The 25,547-nt window shown below is 44.1% G+C and overlaps 1 protein-coding gene across 2 annotated transcripts in view; it reads left to right on the top strand.

The window, feature by feature from the left end:
- The window catches only part of GRK5 (G protein-coupled receptor kinase 5), a 156,199-nt gene that overhangs the window by 88,583 nt on the left and 42,069 nt on the right, over positions 1-25,547 (top strand). The window contains exons 3-4 of one of the 2 annotated variants that reach the window (XM_063163111.1): positions 6,837-6,949; positions 14,068-14,145. In XM_063163111.1, the coding sequence (XP_063019181.1) occupies positions 6,837-6,949; positions 14,068-14,145 (191 nt within the window). Of the gene's footprint in view, positions 1-6,836; positions 6,950-14,067; positions 14,146-25,547 lie in introns of those variants that run through there. The other variant, XM_063163112.1, reaches the window with a different exon arrangement.

The following is a 25,547-nucleotide window of genomic DNA, read 5'->3' as shown; positions in this document are numbered from 1 at the left end:
ACGCTGCTTGAGGGCAGGCAGTGCCGTTAGCCCCATTTTATAAATACAGCATGCCACTGAGGCAGGCAGTGCCATTAGCCCCATTTTACAAATACAGCATGCCACTGAGGTCTGCAGGGCACAGAATATTGGCTGTGCTGGTAACTGAATTCCCACGGGAGCCTGCATGCTTGTGTTAGGCTTTTATGACGTGACTTGCTGCCACAGTTTATAGGAATTTTTGAATGAACTGAAATGTGGCGTTTTTATTCCTGTGTTGTGCTCTCTAACCATCTGGCTTGCCTCACTTTTTAAATGCATTGCTGGGGACACGGTGAATGGAGAGTCCTCAGCATCTTAATCACAGGTTTGCATTGTAAAACAGCCCCCCCTCACTCCCCAAACAACACCAACCAAAAAAAAAAAAAAAAACCAAACCCAACAAACCCCAGAAAATAACAGACAACAAATTAAAATATTAGATTTTCTCCCCTTTTAATTGAAATTTAACAATTTTGACATCAGCAACTCTATTGCTTTGTGTTGAGCTTTTCACTTCATCAATGGTAGGTTTTGACAGGTATGAGATTTTGTTAATAGGACTATTTTTCTTAGGTGTGGGCTCAGATATTTTTCAGAACCTTACCAAAATATCTGTTTGGGAACAAATAACAAGGAACTTCCCTCCTGTTGCTTCCTCCCATTCCTGCAATATTCCCAAACAGGCACCATGAAAAAGAGATCCCTCTCTATGTTACTGTACAGGTTTTTGATCAGGCTCTGCAGTTTAAACAGCAATATCCCAGTTTCTTCATCAGAAATGGTCCCCTGTTTTCCGTTTCTCAGAAAGAAAAATCTGATATGTTTTCCACTCCAAGTACCTGGGTTCCCAGCAAAGTTTATGAAGCCTTATTGGCCATGACATCTCCAGGACTGAAGACCATAGAAAATTAGGAGTAGGAGTAAAAAGGTAGTAATAGGGTCTTCAGATATGCTAACATGGCCCAACTTGGGGTTTTGCTCTTGAACACAAGGATTATCTTTTGTATTGAAGCATTTTTATTAGAGATGGAAAAGCGCCTTTTGTAGAATGCAAGAGCTAATGTTCCAGCTTTCCAGATCATTCTGAAATACAAGAGCAACACAGACACTGTTAATAATGCAATCAAAGCAATTTAAATCCTTTTAAAACATCCACAAAGGATCCTTTGATAAGAAGCAACTTTCATCAGCCTGAAAGACTAGGCAGTTTAGTGTGTGCTGTTTATTAAGTTTATACATAGACAGTGGTAATTCCACTTTTGGCTGGAGAAGAGCAGCAGTAAATTATAAGACATCTTTATAAGCACCAATGTTAGACTTGCGGGTTTAAAATGAAAAATGTATTTATATTAATATAGCTCTAAATGGGGTTATTCAGTGCTTAAAGATGCAATTTGTTTTCTATTAGTACTCTGAATGGACACAAAATAATTCTGTGAACCTTAAAGGATTTAGCCCTTTTTTTGACAAAAAGAAGGAAATTGCTACAAGTGCAAAGTGTATGATGGGCTGTGAAAGTCTGTTTGGTTCAGTTGTGCTGCATATTCTTTAATCTTGCTCTTAGTTCCTGCCTTTGTCCTCCTTTTCATTGTGTGTCCCTGTAAGGAAACTTACATAAAGAAAGCAAAGATGGGCGAAAAAAACCAGAAGCGGTTTTATATTTGGGCTGGGCAGGGTAGGATTTCTTTTAGCAGCATCTCCCTGAGTTTGATTGAGGAGGGAGACGTGTGATTTTGGGACAATTTTAGCAGAAATTTCCATCCATCTCACAGATTTTGGGGATCACTTTGGCAGGCCCCTGCTCCCATTGCCCAGCTTGAGTGTAGGGAGTGAGCCATTCAGATGCTTTCTGCCATTAATTTGGGGTGATTTTTGTTATTCTGGGACAAAGCAGGTGAGAGGAAGAGAGCAGCAGACAAATCACAGACTTGCAACAGCATCTGAGTGGTTTTGGTTCACCTTAAAGAAGAAAAATCAGGAAGGGAAGATGAATTCTGATCTTGGATCACTGAGCAAGAGCAGGAAATCAACAATTAAGTCTTCCTACATCCTCTTTGGGGGTTCCAGGTGTTTGTTTGTTGGTTGTTTTGTTTTGTGGGGGCTTTTTTAGGCGGCGTAATAACTTTGCATTTGGATCTTACTCATTTTTCATCTGATTTAATGCCAAGGATAGCAGGGATCCAGAGGTCAAGCCCAAATGTTCCCATGCAGCAGCATGGTGCATCTCTTCTTGGCAATTCTCCACGCATTCCTTCGGAAAATCTGCTCTTGGGATTCCAGTATGTTGGAAAATAAAATGTTACTTAACAGATAGTACATAAATACAATCCTTGGTCACACCAATAAATGACCAAAGAGCTGAAAAGATGTTTCTGGCTTTTGTAGACTTTAAAAGTGAGGTTTAAACTGAGCTCATCCCTTCCCACAGACACCTACAGGAGGAAGCCTCACCAGCTGATTGCAGGGCTTGGCTTTCAGAATGAGTTGCAGAAGTGCAGCTTTTATAGGAGTCTTAGACACCTGCAGTTTACACTGAATATCATAAAAACTGATTTTCAGCCAAGAGTTATCACACAGTTTTTTAGTTCATCACTAAGCCATCAAAACCCACAGGTAGATTGCAAATGTGAAAGAGAAGGGGGGACCTGTCTCTCTGCAGACCAGTTTCTCTCCAAAAGATGGTATTTTGAGCCAGCCAAAAAAAAGAAAGGTATTTATGTGAGAAATTAGGACAAAAAATCTTCACCGTGCACAGGAAGGTTTTTATATAATTAAAATATTAGATTTTCTCCTCTTTTAATTGAAAGTTGGGGATTTTGACATCAGCAACTCTATTACGTTGTGTTGAGCTTTTCACTTCATCAATGGTAGGTTTTGACAGGTATGAAATTTTGTTAATAGGACTATTTTTCTTAGGTGTGGGCTCAGATATTTTTCAGAACCTTACCAAAATATCTGTTTGGGAACAAATTTGGCCATAGGCTTTGAATGGTGACAGCATGACGTGTGCAGGTGCAACTATTTCAGTGTGTTCTTTGTGCTGGCTGCTCCTGAAATTAGTATTTCAATACATAAGCTATGAAGTAAAGGGGAAAATGAGTCAGTAGAATTATGAATAAACATTATTTATCTTTATTTATCTTATGAATGTTAATTATGGCATTTTATATAATACCTTTTCTATATTAATCTGTGTTGTTGCTCTGTTGGGAAGATGGAGAATTCACTCGCATGTGTGCGTTGTTTGCCAGCGATATTTTCTAAATAAAGAGTTTGGCGTCACTGAGAAGTGTCTGCTTTCCCAAGAGTTTGACCCACCCAGCCTTTCACCCCCATTTTGGGTGACTTTGCAGGTGTTAAACAGGATGGCGCTGAGGCAGGAGGGTCTGACTACCAAAGATATCACTCTCAGAGCTGTTTTAGTTACACTTCATCATCACAAGCATATGGTTTCACTTCCAAGTGTTTAACATTTCCATTTCCTCAGGAAATCATTCCTTCTATTTTTTAAACTTTTGAAACGGGATGGATGTTTTTACTGGCAGGCGGAACGGGAGCGACCCAAGGCCCAGCCCCAGCCCAGGAGAGCCCTGGCTGCGGTGCCCGCCCGCCTCCCCGTCCCTCCCCATCCTGCAGCAGCTCCTGAGCACGGCTCGGGGTGCCCCGGCCCCATCTCTGGGGTGCAGCACGCTGCTGAAACACTTCTTGCTCTAATAAAACCTTCCACTCCTTTTCCAGCTTGAGCTCAGACGTGTTTTTCTTTCTTAGTCCGCTCCGGGCCCATGCATCCCAAGAATTAGTTGAGTGCAGATTCCTTTAGCTGACTTGGTGAGGCCAACAGCAAGATCAGGGCCTAAGAAAATAATTTGTGTCACCTACAAGGAATGAAAGCATTTTTGTCGTGTGTTTGTTGTCTGTGTTGGTACATCCATGACGGAGGCGTGGATGGCTCCAGGGAGCTGCTCTGGCTGTTGCATTTTCTGAGATTATTTCTGGTATTTCCTTTTTCCTTGTTACCAGTGGGTCACCCTTCTCATGTGCTGGCCAAGTTCTGGAGAGTAAGAGGAAGTCTGTGCTCATGTCTTATTTATGTTGTGTTTATCTGTGTATATCTATCTGTTTATTTGTATGTTGTAGTGTTTAGCTGCTTGTTTTCTTTCCCTGCTGTTCTATGAAGTTATGGATGTGCAATTAACACACTAATTTACCTGGTCTCACTGGCCCTTTTGGTAGAAGATCATCCTCTGCTACACTGGGTGTCATCGTGTCATAACAACTTTGATAAACTAACTGCATTTTGTACAACAGTTATCACTGTCTATCAAATGATGTTGTACAAGAAAAAACATGGGGCAAACCAGCTGATTATTGTGTTTGTCCCTTTCTGGTTTACTCTGTTATGAATCCAAACAGTCTCATTCTTTTTTGGCACGGGGGAGCTTCTGGAGGGATTGAGTCCTGCCACCAGGCAGGCCGCGTGCTGCTGGTATTCAGGGTGTATGTTGTATTCATATCCTCACAAGAGCTGGTTAGTCAAGGCAGCAGAAACCAGCATCAGGCAGATGTAGTTAAACCTCAAAAACCTCCCAGGAGAGCTCACCTGAGCCTCTGGCTTCGTGCTGGTCTCTGGGATGTTGTGAGGGCTGTCCTGATCCACTCTCCTCACTCCTTCACTTCCACTAAGGTGCTGTACATGTCTGCACATCCCTCCAGCAGTTACTCACTAAAAATGCCACTTGGTCAAGCAGCACAAGCTGGTAGCACCCACAAGGACACCCCACAAGCACCCAGAAGGACACCCCAAGGCTGCTCCATGTCCTAGGGATCCTGCTGCTTTTCCCACCACACTTATCAGTGCCATCGTGTTCCATGCTGAAGGCTCCAGCTCAGGCAAACAAACCAGTGCCAGGGGGTGGCTGCTGATAGTTGACTGAAGGTGAAGTTAGGATTTACACAGTGATTTTGATCCAGTTTTGCTTGTGAGAGGGCATCAAAACATTGCAGTTTTCTCAGTAGATTGAGTGATATCCTGATCCAAAATGAAATGGCAGTGCCAGCGAAAAAATGCTGCTGGCATGTTGTTCCCAACTGCTTCAGAAGACCAAACCAGAGCAGGACCAGACTGAATTAAAGCCCATTTCAGCTATCCCCAATCCATGTCTCTAGTGACCACTGGACCAAGTTCCTGACCAAGTGCTTCAGGAATCAGTTCCTGAAGTGCAGCCAGGTGCAGCACTGGGCAGGCTCCCTCCTTCCCCTTAGGTGAGGCAGCCTTGGCTGCTCCTGCCTGCTGTCACACAGGTACAGGGCAGAAATCCAGCACCTCAAACAGCATTTTCTGTTCAGGACAAATGTCCCCAGAGCGTGGGGAGGCCCTGGCATTAGCTGCCCAGAGAAGATGTGGGTGCCTCATCACTGGAAGTGTCCAAGGCCAGTTTGGTTGGAGCAGCCTGGGATAGTGGAAGGTGGCTCTGCCCATGGCAGGGGATGTGTAATTAGGTGATCTTTAGGATCCCTACCAACCCAAACCATTTTGTTATTCTTGGACAACCCATTTCCAATGTTTCCAACCCAAACCATTCCATGATTCTATGGCAATTCTGATTTTTCTGAACATGGTCCCCAGGGCACAAGCTGAGTTGAGCAGGTCTTTCAGCTGGGTGCCTCAATGGCAAAGGGCAGCTTTGGATGCCTTCATCCATGGAATGGGAGGAGCTGAAGGGCATGGGGGCCGAAGCAGAGGGGGAATCAAAGACATTGCAGGAGTGACTGCAGGCCCAAGAGAGAAATAGCCAAGGCACTGACAACTTGTGTGGGTTTGGTATGTCTGTTTGCAGTGCTGTGTTATGTGTTTAGAAGCTGGTTGTTTCCATAATAACAGCAAGTGCCATATGGCAGCGAGGAGGGTGGTGAGAAGAATGCCTAAGGAAACACAGTATGTTGTTTGACATGTGTGTACTTGTAGAGGAATAACGTGTCTCAAGCAAGTATTGCTGCTCCAAGCAGGCTGGGGGATTTTCTGCTCTCACCAGAAAAATATCCAGAGCCCTTGGCATTCGTGCTGGTGCCATGCCAGTTAATGATGCTGATATTCTCCTGCTGATAGTCCTTGTGATGAGCAAAGAACCTTTTGCTGTACTGTGAGTGATGGTTGTGGATGCACCAGCACAGAGGAATGGCATTTAAACATGGCTTTTGAGGGGAAATGCAGTTCTGTGAGGAGTGCTGTGTTAAACTGAAATGAGCCAGATGCCATATGCTCTATCCATTCCTTAATGTTCAGCAATTAAATAGCAGAAATTTTGAAACCTTTGAAAATGCAGTGTTTACTATAATTGTTTAATTGAAAGTAGGCTAAGCATTTCCAGAGATGTGGAGCACTTTAGTACTTTAGTGCATATCTAGGAAGCATCCAGGAAGATCTCCACAAATCCCAGCTTTTTCTGCCCTTTAACGTATGACTCATATTTCAAGGACTTGTAATTTGCTCCCCACATTGCCACCAGCACCACCAGTCTGAGCTGTACCTTTGCATACATTTCCACCACAGAAAAATGTGGAATTATTTTTTCATAATAGCTGAATGGCTTTTGCTTGACCTTTACCAACAAAATTCAGCCTCTCTTAATTGAGTCCTAAAGCCATTAATTATATTTATATTTGGATACCTGAAACGTGGTGGCAGGGAGAAGGAGGTTGTGTGATTTTGGGGTTGTAGTCGTGCACTCACTTGCAATGCTTTGAGCTCATGAACAACCCAAAAGGCAGAGCTGTTCTCATTTTCATGCTTCTGTTCTTCTCTTTCTTGCCTGCAGAGAGAGATTACTGCAGCATATGTGAGAAGCAGCCCATTGGAAGGCTCCTCTTTCGGCAGTTCTGTGAGACCCGGCCCGAGCTCGAGTGCTGCATCAGGTTCCTTGACTCGGTGGTAAGTCAGTTCTTGTGGTATTCTGGGGTGCTTTGCAATGTTCCCCTGACAGAGGAGACTCCTCTGACCCCAAGAAATCACTGTTTTGTGGGATTTTGTGTCTGAAGTGCTGGAGCAGGACAGGGCTGGCCCCAGCATCGGCTTGGCGCCACTGGTGGCGCTGGGACACTCAGGGACATGAGCCACCAGAGAGGGTAAGGACAGTCACCCCCACAGTGCTGCTGTGGCCTCCTTTCATGGGAACACCTGAGCAGCTGAGCTGCTGTGAGCACTGTCTGCTGATGGGGGTGAAGCCTGCCCTGCTGGGAGGCACTGGGAGGAAAGGCAAGTTGAGAATGGGCTGACAAGAGAGGATGGGGAATGTAATAATTGCAATATCCCTTACCAAGGCTTTTCATCCACAGAGTTCAGGATGGTTCACAAAGGACACCCTGATAATCACCCTGTTTTTTTCAAATAGGAGAACAGAGGCGCAAAGTACAGAAAAAACTTGACTGAGGTCACTGAGGAACAAATCTGCTCCATTTTCCACCCCAGTGAGCCATCAGTTAACCCAGCCACTGAGCATCACCCCCAAGCCCTGGGGGACCTGAGGCTCTTTCCCAGTCTGGCAGCACTTGGCCATGTGTCCTGCCAGCTGTTCACAGTGGAAAAGGCTCTCAGTCACTTCCTTTGCTGTGTAAGGGGAAGGTGTTGATCAGCCAAAAGGTGAAATGGTACCAAAGAGCTAGAGGAACTTGTCGCTTGTGAGTGCCCACAGGGTCTCGCTCCCTGGCTAACACTGAACTCAGAAGCAAAACAATGCACACCAACAGGAATAAAATTGTTTTGTTTGCACCATGGTGAAGCTACTCTGAAGTATAGGGAAATGTGTGGATTGCCCTGAAGCTGTAAAATTAACAGTCTGCAGAGGACATGTTGTCTCTTAAGGTTTATGTTACTCCTGCAGTAACAACAGCAAATCTGCAGCATCACAAAAAGTGTTCAATAAAGTCTGAATCAGTTTTTAAATATTTGAAATCAATAAACAAATGAGACTGCTGTTAATTTTTAAATTTTCAAATATTATTGATTTCAAATATAATTATTCTGTATAAGCTTGCTCCCAGCCCATGAAAAATCCCTGCATTAGGCAATATTAAGGTCAAGCAACACAGCCCTTGGCCATTAAATTGGATGATTGCTACTGAAATTTGCCCAGCGTGGTCACACTGTGTTTAGTGAGTGGTGGGATTCAAGCCAAGCCCTATGTTAGGCAAAAAAGGCCCTATAATGAGACCAGGAGTCTGACTTTACAGCCCTAATCTGAGACCACCAGGAATGGGAAACCTTTTCTAGACCACCTGCTGTAACAAGCAGGAAAAGCCAAGAGCCTTAATTTTCTTTTCTCTCAGTTATTTTTCTAACACAAGATGCAAAAATTACCTTTTGTGTAATGTCAAATAAAGGGAAAAGATAAAAGGGGATAATATTGAGCTGTTCTTGAGGGACTTACAGAGCTTTTTGCACGTTGAAAGGTAGGACCACCTCTCTTTTTCAGTGCCCATCTAAGTGACTTTACCAGGTGGCACAGTAAGACACTGGCAGAAGCCAGTACTTGATGCCTCCCAATATTTTATTCAGTTTTTGTGCTCTTGCACTCAACTGTCTGCAAGGAAAGAAGTGACTGAGGCTTCTGGGAGAAAACCAGAAGCTGAGTCAGGCATTTAACAACCTCTCACCAGCCTTGTGAGAGACTAAGCTCTCTCACACCTTTGCTTCCAAAGGCTGGTGGAATCATCCAGACCTTGCAGACCAGAATATGTAAAGAGACAAAAAAAAAATCCTCTCCTGACTGGACATTTGTGTCAGCTGTTGTGTGAAATACCTAACCTGCTTTGAAGTAGTCTCCTGCAAATGTAATTATGGCAGGATTTGGGGATTTTTTTTCTGTTAAACAGTTGTTAAGCTGCCTTCTGAAGAGAAAGGATTTGTATCACTGAATTCTGCATGCATGTAGGCGTGTAGCTGTTAGCTCCCTCTGAGACCTGTGAATACCTTGGCCAATTTCAACCAGTAATTGAGAGGAAAGTGCTCAGAGGCATAAAGTCTCCCCATGTTTTGTGAGAGCAATGTTTGGGTAATTAGTCACAATCGATTGTAGCCCAGACTAACACGACATGTGGTTTGTAAGCAGCAGGCCCCAACTCTAGATGATAACAGTGATAAGAACAAAGAGATGCAGAGCTCTGCAGCACAGCACTGCTGGAGCTGTGGGTGTTTGGTTCCCACTGCTGCTGTGGGACCTGTCAGTGTGTCTGTCAGTCTGTCTGTCTGTCTGTCTGGGAAATGGAGCAACAGCAGCCCCTTCCCCCAGCTGGCAGGAGGGCTGTAAGGACAGACAGCCATCTCTTGCTGCAGATATTGTGCAAACAAGCTCATGGCAGAGGTCCTGACTGCTGAGATGAAATATGCTCCGAGCTCCCGTGGGGCTCTGGAGGCATCACGTGCTGGTCTGGGTGCTTGGAACCACAGAGATCTCCCTGGATGGCTCAGCAAAGCCCGATGGAGCCATTCACATGGAGGAACTGTGTGAGCACGAGCTGTTGTCATTAGATGGAGATGGTTTGTGGTTACATGGGCTCCTCTAGAAGCCCTCAGCCAAGGAGTCACGCACAGCCCTGAAGCTCACTGTGCTCTGCTTACAAATATTCTAGCAACGTTGGAGCCGTTGAAAGAGAGCCATCTGAATCAAGTGTGGGGGGAAATGTTTCCTGTGCTAAAAGGCAGGTCAGTGAGCAGGCAAGGGGCTAGCAAGATGTGTTTGCTTCTCCACAGCCAGTGCCTCCAGCACAGGAAGGTGGCAGTTCAGTTCAGCGGGGACCTCCTGCTCCTGTCCCCTTCTCACCAGCACATTCCCTGACACTTCCTTCTCCTCTCCTGTGATTTTCATTCGTCATTAAAATGAAGGCTTTCACTTCTGGACTCCCTTTCCTGCTTCATCTACTCACATTCATAATGGTTTTTTGCCAAGGGAGGGCTTTTAACAATTTAATGTGGACCAGATTTAGGTTGACTGGTGGAGAATGTGGACAATTTTGGTCATTATTTTCTCTCTAATGTGAACAAGGTTACATTTTTGCACTGGAGTCACACAGGAATAGATCCTCCGGAGGAAAATAGCCCTGCTGCCTCTCCAGGTTGTTTCTGCTTGTGATATTTGGGCTCAGGGTGAGAGGCACAATCTCCTCGGTTGGACTTTTCAGCTGAATGCTTCACTAGACATGGCACTTACCTGGGCTGAAAGGATGAGTGAGCATCCATTTAATGCCATTTGTGAAAACCCTGCCTTGCTGTTAGGGAGATTTCATTTGGTTAAGTCCCTTTTGTGGTATATAAACCATCTGTGTGTGTGTGTCTTAAAGCTGTTCAAGGCTTTTCCCATCAGAAATGCCAGTTTGTTGGTATCAACAAACTCATTAACTCAAAACGTGTTTTCAAACAGTTGAAAGGGCTCTCTTTGCCCTGCCTTTAAATATGAAAAATATGGTTTCAAGTTCACTTTTCATTTAGAAATGTGAGTTATTATGAATCCCAGCTGTTTGGGATTTGCCTTCCAGTTTTCAGTCACAGATTTTAAATCTCCAGCAGAGGCAAGTGCAAGGACAGGCACTGAGGACAGAGCAATAGCAGGGCAGAGCCTGGAGTCTGAGAAAGGACTGAGCAGAGAGATGTTCTCAGATAACGGAGGAGGGAGCTGAGAAAGTGGAGGTGAAAAATTGGGATTGAAATGCCAGCAACCTCCTGCAGATGCTCAAAAGGTGATTCCACTGTTCCTGACTTTTACCAAGAAGCCAGAACTGCTCTGGTGAGAGTGTCTGTTCCCACCTCCATCTTCTGGTGGGTACAAGGGGTGATGATTCCCTCAGCCATGCCATGCTGCTGTGGGAGAGCATCCTCCAGATCTGCAGAGAGATCTCTTTGGATATGTTTTTCCATTTTCACATATTTTTTATCTGTGCAGTTTCAGGAGCTCAAATAATATTGAGGTGAAAATTCAGATACTCCATAAATTGATGTGTCAGGATCAATGTGAGCCCCTGTGGGGTCCCTGTGTCACTGCCCTGGTAGCTCTCCATCCATCACAGGCCCCAGACCTGAGCTGTCCCTGAGCCTGTGGCTGTCCCACCCCACAACCAGGCTGGATGTTGCTCCTTTCCCAGCTGAGGAGCATTTTTCCCTTGATCTCAGCCCATCCTGAGGGCAGCTGCTCCAAAGGGAGGGACACTTTGCACTCCCATTCCCCCGCCCAGCCACGGCTGCTTCCATGGAAGAAGGAGCCACCAGCATGACTGCTGCCTCCAAAAGAGCAGCCAGAAGGAAAGCTAGCAGCAGACAGTGGCCAGCCCACATCCTCTCACCATTTGGGCTGGAGAATCTGTGCCTGCCCACAGAAAGAGCCTTCCCTGCAGCTTGTCCCACGGAGTCAGGGTGATCGTAAATCCTCCCCTCATTTATGGGCTATGAATAGGGCCCTGTCTGACCCAAGCAGGGCATGGGGAAGCTATTAGACTTCAGAGCAGGAGCCTTGAAACACATGCCTGGATTCATCAAAGGAATGATGGAAAATAGTTTGTTCCACGGATTATAAGAAATTATGTTATTTCTAGCAATTACGGATTTGCTTTTGTGCTTTTGAGCATTGGGAAAGAAAAACTGTGCTTTTGAGCATTGGGAAAGAAGGGGAGGTATCTTGTGATTTAAGCACAAGACCAGGGGTTGAGGACCTTGGTGGCTTCCCAGGCAGGTGGCAGAGAGAGCATGGGGACATCCCTGTCTATCTGCTGTAATAACAGGTCCTGGCTGCAAATGCACCAGGGTCTGTTTGCTCAAAAATGGCACTGAAGGTAGAAATAATAATGAGATTAGGGACAAAATGGAACAGGCTTCTAGTGCAGACCTGCAGTGAAATCAACACTGTGCACAATTGGAACTTATGGTTTCTTCTCACATCCTCACTTGTCTGTCACTTCCCACCTTTGCCGCCACCGTGTCACATTCTCTGGGAATGTCAAATGCAAGTGTAATTTAACTTTCCTTTTATTCTATGCTGTCTGTCTTGAGGCAGAACAAGATCCTCTGTGCATGTATAGGTGTGCATTTAGCTCTGCATATGTTGGATCCCGTTTCCCATGTTGGAATTGCATTTCAAGACGTCACTTCTTGCTGAGTTTCTGCCTTCTGGTCTGTCCTGATTTGTTTCCTGTTGTACAGTTCTGATGGGATGTAACTGTTATAGGTTATGTGAGGCAAAAAAGACGACAAATTTTTCAACAGCTCCCTGGTTCATTTCAAATAGGAGATGATGACTTATAATCAGGTTTATTTGCTTGGGAAACAATATATTATCAGAATTTGAAAGAAAATGAAGGAGAGAGAAATCATGAAGAAAAATGCTGCTAAGATGCTCTAAGCATTTCAGAGTTTCTGTAGTTTAGGAGCTGAAATGACCCATACTCAGATACCATCTAAAAGGACAGGAAATTAGATAAAATATTTTTTTAAACCCTTGAATTAAGTTTTATGAGAACCTAATCAGTTGCATCCCCAAAACTGTCACTTAAAAAGAAGTACTGTACTTGTAGGTTCTAGTTTTTGGTTGTTTTTTCATCATTCTTATTTGTGGCCATTATCATTTCCCAAACCAAATCAGATCATAATTCCAGATTGTTCAAGCTACCTGCCATGCCTGTGTGTAAATATGCAGCTCCAGACCTGAGCTGCAATAGCTTAGTGAGCCCTGGCCAGAGAGAAAGGGGAATAGCATTATTACTACATTGTGGTTTCCATGTCATTCCTGGGTTTGCTTAGCTGGGGTATCCATTACAGCCAGCCTGCAGATTTATTGCATCCAGCCTGGAGCAGCACATACATCTTCCAATGGGCAATAGTTCTGAAATTTCTTCTTCCAAGTGTTTGCCAGTTCAGTCTGATTTACCTTTTTTTTTTTTTTTTTTTTTTTTTTGTTAAGCTTCCTCCTCATTTATCATCACAGACAGCTTGTATTGGACCAGGTTATTTAATTGGCTTGGCAGGATTTTCTGGGATCCTTCTTTTAATACAGTCATGAAAACTGCTAGGCTGTTGTCTTCTTTTTTTTTAAATTTTATTTTATTTTATTCTGGAAAATATTTTGACCTGAAGGCTAAAGCTTCATATCCCAAGCAGTGCCAAGAATGTCCCTAAGAGAACTTGTTGTCATTTAGCCACTGGGCTCCCCTGCAGCATGTGTTTCCTTCAAATGCCTCCATGGATCTAAAACTTTAGATGAAGTGATCAATATCTGCACGGTACACACATTGTGCTTCTTTTGCTTCTAATATAAACAAAACTCATCAAAACTCAGTAATACTTCAATACCTAGAGCAGTCAGAATTTTAAAATGTAGGTAGGGTGTGAGGATGGGGTGCTCCCTTTTTTAATACACTAGGGAAGCCAAAGAGAATTTTCCTTATGGTGCCTATTCCTCTAAGTGGTCTCTCTTGTTTCCTCTTGGACCTAAGAAATCTGCCTAAGAAATCAGGAGGGGCTGAGCCAAGGGTCACTAATAGTGATGGGCAAGTCTCTCTGCTTTGCACAGGTATTGTTAGACCAAGGTCAAGGCATAAATATATAGAAAAGACACATTAAACAAAAAAGAATATATATATATATATATTCAGTTGGCACTTGAAATACCAAGGGTTAACAAACATTCACATTCTCTACCACTCGGAGAAATAATTTTACCTTCTGTGTCCACCTTCCTTTTGAGCAAAACCAAATGAAGCTGATGTCTCTTGTCACTGAATGCTTTCTGAAAGCTGGCTTTGCAAGGTTATAAAATATAAATTAATTAAATGGTATTGGTGTTAATTAAGAGACAAAGCCCCAGAAGATGCGCCGCTAGGGTCTGGTCAAAATATTGTGGAAGGTTTTTAATAAGATTGTGTGTTCAGGTTTTACTTCCACCAGAAAATGATATTTGTCCTTCAGATTTTTCATACAGAGTGTTCTGTTAAGGCCACATCCAAAATGAAGTTATAATGGTGAAATATGAGTGCAAATATTGACTTTTATTTTTTATATGTCTGTTCCAGGCAGAATATGAAATTGCTCCAGATGAAAAGCTGGGAGAGAAAGGAAAGGAAATCATGATGAAATACCTCACCCCAGAGGTAAGGGGCAGCCAAAGTGGCATTACTGAAGGAATTCTGCACGGCACACCTTTACTAAACAAGGTTGTTACAGGCTTTGTAAGCCAGACTCCTAAAATTTATGGTGGCAATCTCCAGTGAATAAACCTGCAAGTCTTACACAAACAGTCAGAGAGAAAAAAAAATATAATGCAGTCCAGAAAGGGACTTCTGAGGATGAACTTGACTTAGCAGGGGCTTAATTCATCTGTAGGTGAGCAGAGAGCTTCTCTGGTCTCTCCTCAGTGTACAAAGCTCTGCATTGGGGGTGTAATACAAAAGACCTGTTACCAACAGGTGCCCCAATTATTTCCTATCCAGCTCAGAAGTGGTGGTGGCATTTCATATTCTGTTGTGTAGAAAGAACAGGCAAAAATTATTTTTCATGACAGGCGCTGTATTTTGGTACAGAAATTCCCATTTCTCCCCCAGCCCCATTTCCCCCAGGCTGGGGACATGCAGGGGACAGAGGGGTTGGGAGTTCAGAGGTTCTGTCACCCATCCTCGTGCCCAGGGTGGGTCCTGAGTGTTCCTCTGTGGCTGTGGGAAGGAGAGGAGCTCCTGGGAGCAGCATCCACAGGGTGGCACTCCAAACAGGGACACAGGATGTGCTGCTGGAATTTGGGACAGGCTGCTCTGGGACCAGCCCTTCTGGGGGGGTTACAATCATTTCCTGACCACATTTCACCTTCGCTGCACAAGTCACTGCCAGTAAGCAGTAAACATCCAGCTTCAAACACAAGAGCAGCTTCAAACACAAGAGCCATCCTGGGATTTTTCCTGAGTTGCTTTCGTAAGAGTAATCAAAGACGTACAACTGCTGCTTCAACTATTTTACAAAAGTAATACATTTGACCTTCAGGAGAATTAATCACATTTTTGGCAGATGTCCTTCTAGAGGGCTTAAGTGGTACAATATGTTTTGGAGGTGCAGGGGCAGAGCAGACCACTCTTTTTCCACTCAGTCATTTTCCTACAATAAACTTTGATGCATACTTTCAGTTATCTCAGGCTGCATTTTGGGATCTGGTTTCATTTACTGGGCCTGGCTAGTTTCATGTGCAGCCATTGAGCACTGCCAGTATAAGTTCCTGCTGCCCATTCATTAGGGGCACGAAGTTCCACTGCTTTTTAAATCCACCAAAATGACCTTTTGTCTTAAAATTCCTGTCAACAGAGCAACAAACTCTGAGGGAAAATATTTCCCACTGCTCCGGCTCCCATCTGGAAAGGGAGAAAGGCATTTTGCTGATAGCAGAGCTAGTAAAGTGAGGGGAGGATAGCATTGCTTCACTTCAGCCAGTCCTGCTGCAGGTTTCCAAAAGCCCTTCACTGCTGTCCAGTGGCTCTCCTGCCATCCATGGTGCAGCCAGAAGTACATGGAATAATTTAGTGAATGTGCAGTGAAGACCAAGCTGAAAACTGCTGCTTCTTCATCAACAAAGAACAGTGGTGTTACAGGAAGGAAAAATACTGGGACTCCAGAGCTGGAGTTTCCATTCTCTGCCATGCCCTGGACTTCTTATTTGACCTGTGTACCTGGTTTCTCAGTATGTAAAATTGGCACAGCATATTTACAGTCTGCCCTGAGACTTTTCTGGTATTTGCAAGTTACCTTAACAACTCTGAGCAGAAGGAAACTGGATGATCTCCAGTGGTCCCTTCCAGCATCACCCATTCTGTGATCCTGTGAAACACAGAGCTCCCCTCCTTCACTGGTAATCTAAAACTGCCTCCCTGCTGGTGGTGCTTTAATGTCTGCATTGGTCTTGCTGCACTTTTGTTCCTTAATGAGAAACTTCTGCTTGTTCCCAGAGGGATGTGGAAACCTTGCATAGCAGAAAATGCTTCCTGGAGGCAAGGGTGACTGTGTTGTAACAATGGGTTGGATACTGGACTTTCTGATAGGTGTCCCAAGCAATGAATACTTTAAAAAAACAAAGGCCTGGATTGATTTAATTTCATTTTAGATACCTAACTAAGGTAGTCAGGTTAGGATTGCAGATGGCCTACTGTCCTTTCTTGTCAAGAAAGAGAAATAAGTATCTCCAAAGGACACATTTGATGCCATTAGAAGTCAATGATTGAAAGGACTGATGTCCGCAGTCCAAGCAGATGAATCTGGACCCAAATGTCCTAATGGAACATCATCCTGGCCAGCAAAGAAACCTTCTTTTCATTGGAATCAGCATTTCTCTATTTAATAATCAGTTCCTTGAAAGGTACAAATTGCTGCTGTTTCTGGAGTCTTCTGCTTTCAGCTGAAAGCTTCTTTTAAGTAGGTGTGTGTCTGTGCTTCAAAGAACCTGATTGTCTTGATCCAAAAATGCGTGACATACAGCTTGACTGATAGAATAAATTACAGGTTTAGTTCTTGGACAGATAATTCAGTCTTATAATGTGAGGAGTGTTTTTCCCAGAGTGCAGGATCAGAAACACAGTGAAAACAAAAAGTAGACTTCTCACTCTTTAATATTTATAAATGATTTTTAGCTCTTGCTTCGTTTTTTAAAGGGCATACATATTTAACATAAAACGTGTCAGTGTATCACCCTTCCAAAGGGCGCTCATTTGCATAGGGAACATGCACTTTATTTAATAAAACATACACTTCTTGCACAGCAGAAAGGAGGAGAAGGCACTTTCCCAGATGAGCAGACATCCCAGCAGGACTCCCAGCCCCGTGTGAGTCACAGAGTCACAGCCTGTGAGACGTCTGCCCTGAGGCCACTCAGCAAACCCTGCCCTTGCCAGCATGCTGGAGCAAGGAGGTTCTCAAGTGATCACAGCTCAGGCTCTCCACAGCTTTGGCATCCTGAACAGCCCCTACCTGCTTGTTGGAAAATTGAAATCTTAATCCTGGTGGACAAGCAGGTCAGGCTTCCACCATGTCCCTGACCTGCAGGCAGCAGCAGTGACAAATCCTGACAAATGCTGGCACCTGGAAGGAAACCTGGGTGGTTTGGGTGGAAGGAAACCTGGGTGGTTTAGGTAGAAGGAAACGTGGGTGGTTTAGGTGGAAGGAAATGTGAGTGGTTTAGGTGGAAGGAAACATGGGTGGTTTAGGTGGAAGGAAATATGGGTGGTTTAGGTGGAAGGAAATGTAGAAGGTTTAGGTAGAAGGAAATGTGGATGGTTTAGGTAGAAGGAAATGTGGATGGTTTAGGTGGAAGGAAATGTGGGTGGTTTAGGTGGAAGGAAATGTGGGTGGTTTAGGTGGAAGGAAACACGGATGGTTTAGGTGGAAGGAAACACGGATGGTTTAGGTGGAAGGAAACACGGATGGTTTAGGCCTCTCAAACAAGAAGTATATAGAACAACCTCCCTAAGGGTGTGGTGGAGTCCTTATCACTGGAGGTTTTCAGGATGCTGTTGGGCACTGCATCATCTCATCTAGACTACCTCTCCCATGAAATCTTCAAAGGTCCCTTCCATGCTGAGCTGTCCCAGGATCCTGTGTACCCAGGCCCTAGGAAGTCAGCAGCATTCCCTCTCTCTTGCCTGAAGTTCACTGAAACAGCCACATCCAACAGCCTGTTCTGAGCTCTTTGATGGAAGGGAAATGTAAGATCTCCACACTAGGAACACCAAAATATGAGTGTTTTCATGGCTTCCGCAGCAGCTTCACTTGAGGGGTGAGCAGGAGGGCAAAAAACCCACAGGAAGGGTGTCCTGTAGCTGAGGGAAACATTCTCTGAAGAATTATTCCTCCTCCGTGCACAGGAGCAGCACAATGGTTGTCACACCAGCCAGGCCAAGGTTTCCTGACTAGAGTCTTGCTTCTTTAAAAAAGGCTTTAACAATTTCCATGAAAAAGACACTTAAAGCTGCCTTCTTGACTTCATAAGCCCCTAGGGCAGAAGTCCAAGCCACAGGAAGTCTGAAATTTCTGAGGTTGTGAAATATGATGGTAAAATGAATTGGTCACAAATATTTCTTCCCTGTTTTTTTTCCTAATCTCAGCAGTTGAGTGGAAAAGGTTGAGTTTTAGGTCCAGTTCCATCTGTAAATGGCTCCATTGAACTGTTGAATTAAACTGAACCCAACCTGGCTTCATTACCTGACTGCTTCTTGTACTGGAAGAGCAAAGAGATATATTTACCTTTGTACTGCTTTTAAATTAGAGTTTTACGTCTCCATGCAGCATTTTTTCCTTCCTGCCTGACAGCTGCCATGCCTTACTCCACTAAATCACTATCCCACTATTTGCTTTTTCACTGTAAATCACCTTGAGAGACTTGAAGAGACGCTATATAAAACTAAATTGATTTGAAATGGCTCTTAAGACAGTCTCCATATGCCATTATAGTTTATATTTGGACTCAGCTGGGTACTAAAAATGTTACTGAACAGGATGTCTAATGTGTATTGTTATCCCCATTAAAATACTTCACAGAATATGAAGAACAGCGACAACATGAATTTTCTTATCTGAATTCCTGTCCAGTACCCTTTCCTCCAGGAAATGCACAGAATAAAGGCCATGTTTGCACTTTCTTTGCTGCAAGAGGTTGGCTGGGCACAGCAATAACCTCCTTACACCAGTCTGAGGCTATCGGTGGGGATTTTGGTAAACAAAACTATGGCTTTGTTTTTATGACCAATTATAGGATAAGGAAGGGAGGGAAAAGTCCCTTGAAAGGGCCTCTGGCTGGTCAGCAGTGCCTGGCCTTCCACTTGTCTACTGGCAAGAATGTGCCCTTCTCTCAAACCAGATGTTTATGGAGAAGAAAACATCTCCATAAGATGGGTAGATGAAATTAAAATTACACATGAGGCTTTCTGCTGGGCCAGGCCACCTGGCTGAGCCAGGCTGCTGCTCACAGACACCTCTCCCATCTTTGTGCACCATCCTCTGATAGTTCCCTTTTGGCCATTGCTTTGATCTTGACAACGAGGACCTTTGCCTCTCTCCTTGGGATTTCTTCCCCTCCTTCCCATTTCCAGCTCCAAAATAAATGCAAAGTTCAGCACTTGTGCTTCTGGGTGAGTCATCTTTGCTGACCAGTGAAGTTCCATCTATCACTTCTTAACGATTCTGGCTGAGTCCTGCAGGTCACACCATACCAAGAATTGGATTCAAGTCCTGAGACCTCTTCCTCTACCTGTTTAGTTTTACTAAATGCCTCCTAGGGAACATGCTATAATTAGTTTTTGGGACGGCCAGAACAAAAGCTGAATGCCACTCTAAGGGGAGCAGTGGAAGATAGAAACGTTAAGCTTCTGTAAAGCAATCTGCAGAGTTTAATGCAAGACAGAGGCTCTGTGTTTTGAAAGGTGAGCCTTCAGGGGCTGTTTTCTACCTTGTTATCTTTCTCCTGCAAATTCAGCTTATGTCACTTATATCCAGCAAGTCATCTCTGTCCCCCTGTAAGCTCATTATCTTGCTGATAAAAGGCCAGCACAGTATCTCTTTTCACTGGCTGCAGTGGATGGCCCCTTCAGGCTCGGTCCAGGAGTTATCTCCACAGCTAGTTTTCAAATTTTTCTAAACCCTATGCATTTCATTAATGACCCAATTGAAGTAAGCAATGAATGAGGTGCCTGTCTGTCCACAGAGTGTTACATGGGCTCGGGATGGGCCAGAATTATTTACTTGCTCAAAGCGTTATTCACTGCATCCTTTGGGCTCCTATTAGGGGACTTCTCAGGATGCAAAATGCTTAAGTAGAAATCCTGGCATCACTTGAGCCAGAATTTTGCCATTTAATTAATTACCCTGGGACTCTGCCCTTTACCTCAATGGATTTCTCATCTCCCCTTTCTATTGACTTCACTACTCCACGAGCACCATTTTAGCCAGACATGATAGCATTACTTAGGCCTCTGCTTTGCAGCTCACATAATCAATACATAATCCAGTCTCCAGAGAAATCAATGGATAATTCCTGTTGTTGCTGCAGAGACAGCACAATCAATATCTCTGCTGATCACTGTGTCTGAGCCCAGGAAAGTACCTTCTCTGTGGGCTCTCTGGAAAAGCTCATCTTTCCCAGGTTCAGTTCTGGGAAAATGTCTGGGTGGCAGAATGGCAACTGTGTTACTCAAATTAATGCTTTCTAGTCAGGATTTATTTTAATAAACGTTTGTCTGCCACTGAGGCCAGGCTGTAATGTAGTGTGGTAGGGAATCTGAAGAATCACAGTGTTGCCTTGATTAGGAGTCCCTTTGCTGTGGTCTCAGGCAAAAAGGCTTTTTTCTCACGGTTTGCTCAAGTCCTATTTCCTCATCTTTTACCCACTGTTTATAATACAAATGTTAGTTAACTAAACACTTACTGAGGGCTTCTGTCTCCTGCAGTGGTGCCAAACTTGTAGGAGAGACTATGGAAACAACTTGGAGCCTGCCCTGCCCTGATGATGCTGCCCCAGAATAGGTCCTTGGGTGGTCCCTGTGTCCTGTCCTTGCAATGCCTTTGCTCAGACTGGTAGAAGGTCTGGGCTGGAGTCATCACCTCCTCTGGTTTTGTGCTCATCAGAGCTATTGAAGCTCTGCTTCTCTTTCCCTGTTTTCTGGAGAGGTTACACTCCCCAGTGCTCATGCCTCCTCACTGTTTGTCATTCTTGGTCAGGAAAAGCACTGGGATGCTTTGCTCATTGAGAAGAAGCCTTCTGGCTTCCCTGTGTTTGCTGGAATTGCTCCGACTTGACCCTTTGGACAGTGGAAACTCAATTCCACTAATGGATGTCAGCCACACATGTGAACCTGGCTTCCATCTGCCTGTGAGGCAGGGCAGACCCCAGCCTGCTCCAGCTCCTCTCAGAGCAGCCAGCCCATCCAAAGGGACTCTGCAAACAAAGAGCAGATCTGCTCAGGGTTATCCGGCAGCAGGAAGGCTCTATTTGCCTCCCCTTGGCTAATGAATATGCTAATTATAGTTTTCTCCTCCCTGTTTTGGGGGTCATCTTTTCCCTATCCCCTCTGCATGCCCCTCATGACTTCTATTTGGTTTGTATGGATTATCCAGTGGCCAGGGAAGTTAATTCTGAAAGACTTTCAGGTCCATTCAGCTTTCCCAGAAACAGCCTTTTCTGCCTGAAAACGTTGCTCACATGGGAAAAAAGGAATCAGCCTTTTCCAGCTGTCTGGAACACTGACTTGCAAACCATCCAGGAATCTGCAGGAGATGGCTTTTGTGTGTTTGCACAGGATGACATTAAAATAGACCTCTGGTGAGTCCTGCCCCTTGCATTCCCAGCACTCAGCCTTGGAGGGAGATGGATGGGAGACATGGGATGACTCTTTCTGCCCACTGGCTGCAGGGAGCCTGGGCAGGCTCTGAGTGTCTCAGCTTTTAGGTGATTAAAGTGTGATGAGGTGAATTCCGTGCTAGGTGTCATGCAGAATACATTAAATTACCTGGCATGGCATATCCACCCAGGTTTCTGGGCACAATTTCTCAATAGTTCAGGAGTCCTTTGAAGTCCTGACCTACCCTGCCCACCTATCCATTCCCCCACTTGCTGAAGCTTTGCTGGTTCAGTTTCAGATTTCTGGAAGTAAAAGTGTAATGGATCAACAAATGTGTCTCTGAGCTCAGGATTCCATGTGCTAAACTCAGAAGCAGTAACAGGCAACGCCAACAAAGCAGAGAATCAGGAAGCTCATGGTGAGAATGGAAGTTAATCAAACCTTATTTCTCACCTGGTTCCCTTGTAATAGGAAATTAGGATTCTGGAAAAACATCTGGAGACTTCAGCATCTGAGTAGCCTCTCAAGAACAGGTCAGGCAAATTCCAGTGAGATGCCTAAGGCTGACACCTTTGGCTGGGATGATGTAACTAGAAGAATCAGTAAGCTGGTAGACTGTGCTAATTTAACATGGAACCAGGAATCACAGGGTTTTAAATGCCACAGAAAAAAATATATTTCATTTCCTTAAAATATTATTGTAAAAAGTGAGATTTTTTTGAAAAGTCTTTTTACAAATTGATTTAGAAATAACCAGCATATTTAAATGTGGATATGTGACACTTCAAGCTATTAATGTTTATTTTTTCCCCCAGTAATCCAACAACACTGAAAAAAGTCATTTAACTTGCTTGCTGAGCTTTAGCTTGTATGCTAATTTATTTTTTTAACCAAGTCAGACTCTGACCTGAGTCAAAAATCAAGCACATAGCAAGTTTATTATCCTTGCACTGATGTTGTTTGTTCAACAAGCAAAAGTGAGGAAGAGTGGAATATGCCACTGCAAACAACATGTCATTGCCTACAATAAATGTCCTCCCTCCCAGCTCCTTGCAGATGGCTGTTACCATCTGACTGCTAATGGGTTGTGTGATCCAGGTGATGTGGGAATGCCCTGTTTCCAGCAGTGATTTTGTTTGCCTTCCTGGGTGTTTCCAGTCTGTCTGTGAGTGGGCCACTGGCTCCTGCCTGATGTTTGTTTCATTTGTTTCCTAATTCTTTGCAAGACCTTCCCAGACTCTCTTCTGGATTTTCATTTTTTTCATTCAAAATTTTCCTCAGGATTTTGACCTGCCAATGGAAAAAGATGAAGGCAAATTCTATAGAATCCCCCCCTGCAAGTGATGGCAAAACATCAGCTCAGTGTGGATCAGGCTCCAGCCTGCAAGGGAAGGGTTACTCCTGTTTACAGCCTTGTGTCTCAGGAGTGAATTCAAGCAGGGATCTGTTTGTTTTCCTGCAAGAAAGCCATTCAGTAACGTTGAGGTTGTAAGTGAGTGTTTATCTGTTTAGGGGTTGTTGGTTTTTTGGGGTTTTTTTTTTGGTTTTTTTTTAATGGAACAAATGACATTTGGTTTACCAGAGGAAGCCAAGCTATGACTATTGCAACATAAGGTTGCTTGCTAATGTTTAGGCCATCCATCAGTGCAGGAGGATGTTAAAAGAAGTAGGAAGGTCCTGATAAGAGGCTGGACACTGGATGTTGTCCAAACCTATTAAGCACATGTGACAAGAGAAAAAAATCTTCCTGAGAAGAGAAGCTTTCAGAATTGTCCTGTCATGTTTGCTGTTAGTAATAGTGGGAATACATTGTTCTCCCAAAAAGCTTTATCAAATATCTGGCTGCTTGTGGACATGGCTCTGTTGGGTTGTTAACAAAAGTGGTTCTGTGACACTCCAAAGGATTGTAAGCAGCCTCACTGTGGGGTGGACAGAAGATCCTGCTTGATATAAACCTGCTCTTTTCTGTTCCTTAAGCTGCACTCCTCATCCTGCTGACAGGTTATTTCATCCGTTTCCATCCTTTAATCCAGGTGCAAAATGCTTTTAAGGCAGAAAAAGGGCAACAACAAACAAAGCAAAACTTTCCTTTCCCCTGCTTTAAAAGCAAATTTGTTTAAAACTATTTCAGCTGGCTGGTTTATGAGCATCCCTCTACCAATAAACCTATTGTCTACAGAAAGGAGGAAAAATATGTTTCTTTGGTGAAGAAACCTCTATGAGCATGTCTACAAAAAGGAGGAAAAAATGTGTTTCTTTGGTGAAGAAACCTCTATGAGCATGTTTCTAAAGAATAATTTTAAAAGTATGGCTAGGAAAGAACTAGGGTTTGAAGATCCAGGAAAATATTCTGCAAGCACTTCTTGTGAGGCCCAATTTCTCACTAATTGAAGTCAAAAGCATATCTTCTGTGCTGACCAGTTTAGAGCTATAAAATAAGCTGTACCAAAAACCCTGTCACTGGTTGGGATTGTGGTGAGTGTTTCTGTTTAATTGAAGAGTATAAAGTCTGCAGCTGATTCACTGGACTTGCAAAAGGAGATGATGAAGCAACTAAATTTTGTCTCATGGGACAATTTGTTATTTCAAAATTACTTTCTATGGGGCTTTGGGTGTTTAAGCTTTGGTCACCAATAGGAGCCAGGAAGAATTTCCTCCTTCTTGAGTCTAGGCAGCCTTTTCCTTTGTTGCTCCGAAACTCCTGTTGTGGTTATGCCCCCAGATTTCTCTGAATCAAACAAGTCAACATTCCAAGGAAACCACACTTTGGACAGAAGAGCTGTGTGTAGGAAACATGTTGACTCACACCACTTGCATGGCAGTTGCTTGTTTGCCACTATCAGGAGCACAAATGCGGTTTCTAGAAAGGAGCAGCTACAAAAAATGTCTGCTGAGAAGAGGAAAAACAAGGTACAGCCAGATAGCAGGCCCTGTTGGTGACTAACAGGAGGGCCAAAAAATAACTCATATACTTCCTATGCACCTGTCAGAAGGGAAACCTCAGAGGCTGCTGTTTTCCCAAGGAAAGGCACAGTTCCAGACTGCAGCTTGTATCCCAGCTCCAAAGAGGAAGGATGCTGGGAACCCAGGGAGGAAACTTCTCCTTTTTCTGCTGCTGAGGCACCAGAGGCAACCTGAGGAGCCCAGGACAAGTGGGGGAGCCTGAAGCTGCTCCAGATCTAGCCCCAGAGCTGAGGTGGCCCCTTGTGCAGTATCAGTACAACCCCTCCAGGCCAGAACATGCTCAGCTGCTGGCTGAGGACTCTGCTGCCTCCACTCATTGCGTTTCTCTGTGTGTCAACATGTGTTTTGATAGTTTAGCAGCATATGAGGGAAAACAGATTTGTCATGACTCCAGATCAGCTTGCAGCTACAAAACAAACCCCACAGCTGACAGGCACTGATGATTTGCTTCATTCAGATACAGCAAGTGAGCCTGCCCTGGGTATTGGGATTGGGCTCAATATTTTCTCTGCCACTGACCCTCTCTGTAATCCTGATGAGATATTTCATGTCTTTGGCCCCTGTTCCCATTCCCAGGGCTGGTGAGATTGGTTTGCTTTGGAAGCTCTGGCTCCCATAGCATGTCTATAATGCCTGGCAATATGGGCCCCCCATTCTTAGGTGTCATGTCTACACCCTTGTAATAGATAAATTGCTGCTAATAACAGCTGCCTTCCATGCTCCCCATCCACCCCACTGCCATTCCTATATCTGTCCTCTCAAAGCAAATATCCTGGAATTATGAAGCCTTTTGCTTTACTGGTTCTGCTCATACAGACCCAAATGACTGTGGCAAGGGAAAAAAATAAAAGTAAAGAGAAAATGCAGAAGTTGATTAGTTAAAGTGTTGCAGCTGCTCCTGATGTAGAATTGGCTGTTTACCACACATACAGCTCAGACTGAATAGATAAGATCAGACACAGGGAAAGGCAAAAGAATGTTCCAAGATTTCTTTGTGTAACACTAAAAGGCATCAGGAGACTGCGTGTGCTGTGGCAGTGCTGGGATCCTTTCCCTCACCAGGAATGCCCAGCCTTGGTTTCCCAAAATCTAAATACAACCAAGACATTCCATCTCCTCATCTGCTGCTCTCCCCTGAATTTCTTGACGGGACTCAGTCATCTTAAAGGTCTTTCCCAACCTAAAAGAATTTTGGATTCCCCCTGTCAGTGCCTTCACACTTTCCCTCA

Source organism: Melospiza melodia, chromosome 9 (assembly GCF_035770615.1).
Source record: "Melospiza melodia melodia isolate bMelMel2 chromosome 9, bMelMel2.pri, whole genome shotgun sequence".
Lineage (NCBI taxonomy): Eukaryota > Metazoa > Chordata > Aves > Passeriformes > Passerellidae > Melospiza > Melospiza melodia.
The sequence above is the reverse complement of the archived record's forward strand: the minus strand, read 5'-3'. Positions and strand labels throughout refer to the sequence as shown.